The sequence below is a fragment of the Triticum dicoccoides genome, chromosome 6B (assembly GCF_002162155.2).
Source record: "Triticum dicoccoides isolate Atlit2015 ecotype Zavitan chromosome 6B, WEW_v2.0, whole genome shotgun sequence".
NCBI lineage: Eukaryota > Viridiplantae > Streptophyta > Magnoliopsida > Poales > Poaceae > Triticum > Triticum dicoccoides.
The window spans coordinates 679,637,469-679,643,454 of record NC_041391.1 but is presented as its reverse complement, the minus strand read 5'-3'; the positions used below and the strand labels follow the sequence as shown (position 1 = coordinate 679,643,454).

At 43.2% G+C, this 5,986-nt stretch overlaps 1 protein-coding gene across 1 annotated transcript in view; it reads left to right on the top strand.

The window, feature by feature from the left end:
* Positions 1-1,374, top strand: part of LOC119321477 (BTB/POZ and MATH domain-containing protein 1-like) — a 34,293-nt gene extending 32,919 nt beyond the window's left edge. Inside the window, exon 3 of the mRNA XM_037595140.1 lies at positions 1,074-1,374. Within this exon, the coding sequence (XP_037451037.1) occupies positions 1,074-1,374 (301 nt within the window). The remainder of the gene's footprint in view (positions 1-1,073) is intronic.
* Positions 1,375-5,986: the final 4,612 nt, after the last annotated feature.

Sequence of the window (5,986 nt, the reverse complement as noted above, 5' to 3'; positions counted from 1 at the left end):
GTGCTCCTGTGAGTGTTGGTCCGAAACGGGCAGACTACGGGGCCACCACTGGGCAACTCGAGGTCTGGTTTTACTCGTAGGCTGACCTATCTGTTGTGCCTTGAGAACGAGATATGTGCAGCTCCTATCGGGATTTGTCAGCATAGTCGGGCGGCTTTGCTGGTCTTGTTTTACCATTGTCGAAATGTCTTGTAAACCGGGATTCCGAGACTGATCGGGTCTTCCTGGGAGAAGGCATATCCTTGGTTGACTGTGAGGGCTTGTGATGGGCTAAGTTGGGACACCCCTGCAGGGTATTATCTTTCGAAAGCCGTGCCCGCGGTTATGTGGCAGACGGGAATTTGTTAATGTTCGGTTGTAGAGAACTTGACAATTGACTTAACTAAAATGCATCAACCGCGTGTGTAGCCGTGATGGTCTCTTTTCGGCGGAGTCCGGGAAGTGAACACGGTTTGGGTTATGTATGAAAGTAAGTAGTTTCAGGATCACTTCTTGATCACTTCTAACTTCTCGACCGATGTGTTACTTCTCTTCTCGCTCTTATTTGCGTATGTTAGCCACCATATATGCTTAGTGCTTGCTGCAGCTCCACCACCTTACCCATTTCCTACCCATGAGCTTAAATAGTCTTGATCTCGCGGGTGTGAGATTGCTGAGTCCTCGTGACTCACAGATTCTACCAAAACAGTTGCAGGTGCCGAGGATACTAGTGCAAGTGACGCAACCGACCTCAAGTGGGAGTTCGACGAGGTCCTTGGTCGTTACCATGTTTCGTTTCCTGATGATCAGTAGTAGAGCCCAGTTGGGATGATCGGGGATCTAGCATTTCGGGTTATCTTCTTTTCATTTGGATTTGACCGTACTCGGTCTATGAGTGTATTTTGAATGTTGTATGAATTTATTTATGTATTGTGTGAAGTGGCGATTCTAAGCCAACTCTTTTTATCGCATTCTTGTTCATTACATGGGATTGTGTGAAGATGACCCTTCTTGCGACAAAACCTACAATGCGGTTATGCCTCTAAGTCATGCGTCGACACGTGAGAGATATAGCCACATTATGGGTGTTACAGCAAAGAAGAGGAAGACGCCACGTACCAGCATATGCTCATCGCGGCTGACAGGTTTGACATGGGGCGGCTGAAGCTGATATGTGGAGAGAAGTTGTGCGGGTATATCGACGTCAGCACGGTAGCGACTATCCTTATGCTGGCTGAGCAGCACCACTGTGAGGTGCTGAAGAAGGCGTGCTTCGATTTTCTTGCCGCCCCGACAAATCTAAGGGCCGCCTTGGCTAGTGACGGCTTACAACATCTGAGCGCGAGCTACCCGTCTCTTATGGCTCAGCTCATGGCCAGGTCCTTGGAGCATTAGCTGAGTGATCGATGTCGAGTGGTAATGAGCTAGCTGTCTTAGACTCGGTACATTGCTGCATCTGCAAACTAACCGGGAGGTGCATTTGTAATCAGTGGGCATAGCGTGCTCAGATTTTTTTTGGCAACAGTAACTCGATCATGGGTTAAGGTTTCTTGTCATCAGATATTTCGCTTGTTTTAGCATCAATCTTCCATGGTTTCTGAATGTCATGGCTTCAGGTCTTTGTCATCAAATATTGCGTCGGTTTTGCATTGGATGTTTCTTTACCTTGTTGGCTTATGTTATTATCACTTAGTTCTTGCGCTACATGATTTCACCTTATCTTTCTATGAGATGCAACTAGTTTCACATTATTCCGTCAGTAATGCTACGCTTGCCAATTTATCATGGATTACTATTTTTCAGGTAGCTGTGTCAGTTGAACGTCAACTGGGCATGTTGATGTTAGTTGTCTCGTTATATTATTTCCCTGCATTCAGGATGAAAAGTCAAAATTGTTTCTTATCTATTTTGCCTGTTAATCAACAACTACATTGTTATCAGATAGCTTGATCATTTTATCGATCAACATTAGTCCTGTAAATTTCACACTTTGCATTCTCTTTGTGGGTTAACTTTTAAGGTTTGACACTAGCTAGCTGGAAATGAAGAAAAGTTGTAACCCTATGCCTGTATGGAAAAAACAGTTGGGAATGAAGAAAAAGGAGATTTATTACCCAAGAATTCTGCAGGATATGGTATAACAATTAATACCCACACCCGTGAGGATTTGGTGATTTGGGAACAGAAGGCATCATGAAAATTCTCATCAAATCAGTTTGCTTCTAGGATTGTTGTTGTTGGTAATGTGTTGGTACATGTTCAGGACAACGTTTTGCTTCTGTTTACCAGAGGACGCGTCACGTTCGTTAAGGCCACTCATATTACAAGATATTTTCATGGGGGATGCTACCTCGACTTAGAGAATGATTTGATGACCTGGGTGCACATTATTGATGGCTAATTAAGTCGTGCTTGATGTGTTTGGGCTACTGCTATCTCTTTTTCTTCTCCTTCCACGTCTGTAAACCTGCACCTTTGGTGCGTTTCTTCTGGTTGTTGTACTGGACCTTTGTTCTCCAGGCTTATGCCTGTTTGAAATATATAAGGTAGAGCGATCTCCACCTTTACTTTCAAAAAAGAAAATTAGATATCCAACATTATTTTTTCATGACCTACATGTGGTCAAGGCTGCCTACACAAGATTTGCAGTTGTGTATCAAATTCGACATACATCATGTAGTTTGGTGCAAAAATAATAATAGTACTGAATTGCAAATAACTGACACCATGGACTTGCTTTACTCAAACTTTGAGTGTCAAAGCTATATTAGGCATCTGTGCCAATTATAGACATTATGCTGGTTTTATCTTCCATTTCTATTCTTTCTCACATAGGTTTCCATGCATGGATGATTAGTTGAACGTCAAGGATTTTGTTTAATTTCTCTCTAACTTCAGCACCGGCAAAAAAGACTTGAGTGTAATGCTCAGTCGTGTTGGAATTTAAATATTTTTTTATTTTCAAACCGATATGTGGTTTATTGAGTATTGATGCCCTGGTCCTCATGACAACTCATTTTCTGGTATTGATTTGGTTTATGAAGCTGTGAAATTCTTCCAAGTGCGAATTCCTATTTCAGAGCAGCAAACAGAGGTTCTCATTTTATAGAAATCCTTCATGCGTAAGTAAATTAACTTGCTAGCTCTGCCGCCGGTCCGCCTCGTCTTCGGTGGCCTTAGAGCCATGGCGGCGTGGTGGATCCCAACACTTGCTGTTGGGAGGGCTCCGTCTTTAGATGTTCCTTCAAGTTCTGTAAGGGTTTGTGTCCCGCTCAGAAAGACGAGATGACGACGGCTTCCTGAAGATGGAATAAGGTTCTCGCCGCCTAGTCCCCGTTCCAGTGCTGCATCTAGCATCGTCGGTGGGCGTGTGGAGGTGTGTCTCCGGTGGATCATTCATTGATGGATTTGCTCAGATCTTGTCGTAGTTCGTCTACGTTCGTGCGTCTTCAGATTGGATTCTTCCGATCTATGCTACTCTTCAATGGCGGCGGTTGTTGTTCTGGTGCGCTAGTCCTATGAGGCCTTAGCACGACGACTTCCCGACTGTCTAATACAACAAGGTTTGCCCGGCTCCAGCGAGGGAGGGGTGATCACAGCGGGGCGCCTTCAGCTCACTTCAATGCTTGTAGTCGTCGCTAGGCGGTCTATGGATCTGGATGTAATTTTTATTATTTCTAATGTTCATTGTACTACCATGATTGAAGATGAATAGATTGGAAACTTTTTTAAAAAACAATTAACTTGCAAGTAACTAACTAAATAAAAAAACACGTGTGACAGGCTCCCTATCGCCTCTTAAAATAACTAGTACTACCCTGCTAAGATGCACACATCAAGGGAGCATAACTTCTAATGGGACCCTGACATTGAGTAGTAGGTTTCTTCGTAGCCATCTATTCACTGGTAGAAAAAGGGCCTATTGTCCCGGTTGGTAAGGGCCTTTAGTCCCGGTTCCTGAACCGGGACTAAAGGGTGGGTACTAATGCCCTGGCCCTTTAGTCCCGGTTCAGTCCAGAACCGGGACAGATGGGCCTCCACGTGGCCTGTGCGCCGAGCCCAGGCAGGAGGGCCTTTGGTCCCGGTTGGTGGCACCAACCGGGACCAATAGGCATCCACATGTCAGCATTTCTGTGGTTTGGGTTTTTATTTTTTTTTGAAGGGGGGGGTGGGGGTTTTGGGGGGTTAATTTAGGTGTTTCATATATTGTGTTAGCTAGCTAATTAATAGAGAGAAGTGTCCTCTATTTTGTCCGTGCTTGGTCGACGCTACATACTGTACATACGTATAGAGAGGACTAGCTAGACACGTTACCTAGCTAGTAAGTAAACGAAGGAAACAAAAGATCGTCATGAATATATATGCATACAGAGAGAAGTGATATCGACCACCTCTCCTTCTCCGAGAGATTAGTCGAACAACAAGTTCTCGTATATCTATCCGACACTACGGCTACATATATACAATAATTATCTTTTACAAATATAATCTCCTAACATACGGACGCGTGGTCCACATAGTATTCTCCGTCTTCAGCGATCACGTGGTCAAGAAAGAATGCCGCCAATTCCTTTTGAATTGCTCGCATGCGATCTGGTGCTAGGAGTTCATCCCGCATCCGAAACATCTAATTTTAAGAAGGGGGTTAATACATATATATATGAATGAATGAAACTCAAAACAAATGATGGTAATAAATTAAAATTGTGAATATTGTTATTTACGCACTTCATATTGTTTGTCAGAGTAGCCCCGCTCACAGGTCGTGTGGCGGATGGACTCGCAAATGTAGTATCCACAGAAAACATTCCCTTGTTCCTGCCACAACCACTTTACAAGAAATAGAGGTCAATCAAACTGATAATTAGCAAGCATGCTAAATGGTATTGATGAAACTAGCGCTTGAATCACTAGGAGATGCGTGGAAGATGCTACTATAGTACTTACTTTTGGGTGTCTAAATTGCAGCTTCTTCGGCAGTCCCGGAGCTTTTTTGGTGAATTTTCTCCAAACCCTGCCATACAAAGAAAACAATTACTTGATATCAGAAATGAACAAAGTTGCTGATATGGTGGATAATGATCGATTTAACTTACTTCTCGAGCATTTCAATCATGTCCGCATACTCCTTGGGATCTTTTTGTCTCAAGTCTAAGACAGTTACTACTCCCTGCTCAAGCTTAATCTCTAGGAGAATATAGTGGAAACTGCGCACGCATGCATAACTCATCAATATTACATTACTATAACCTAGACTAATAAGGGAAAACGAATATGCCACAAGACAGTAACACTCACTTGAAGTTGTAAGGAAAAAGTATTATATTATGTGTTCATTTATTACCAACGATCGTAGCAAGTTGGCCTCGGTATTTTCGGCATGATATTTAACCTCAGTTTCATCTATGAGATATGTGTTAATGAACCCAATATCACCCACTTGTCTTTTCTTCAACTCGGCGATCTTCAATCTGCATATATAATATAGTGAGGATAATTATAAATACATGCAATGAAAGAGCTGAGTTATATAGAGAGACTTAATGACAGAAGTAGTACTACTTACAGACAGCAGCAGGTGATCGTTGCTTTATCGAGGGCCAATTGATTGAAAAACTGAAAGAACTCCTCAAATGGAACATGCAACAGTTCAATTCCAACGAGGTCATGCTCCTTTTTAACTCTCACATACAAAGTACTCCTCCCCTCAGACTCTCTCTGCAGGTTTTCATGTACCAATCATGCAATCTTCGCATCATCGTTGATAGAGATCTTTCATCTTTGACGAAAGGCTTCCCATACTCGTATCTTTGTATCTGCACCTCCAAGAAATCATAATGTACATCGTCGGACAGGTAATCTCCAGGATTGCTATAACCGGGCACCATCCTCAGATCGACGATGTCGCTAGCAGGCACCTTGAGCGGGGGGTGTCGTGGTTCTAAGTCTGACAGTAGTGTAGGGGGGTACTAAGGGAGAGGCAAGATCCTAGCTATGGAGTAGTTAT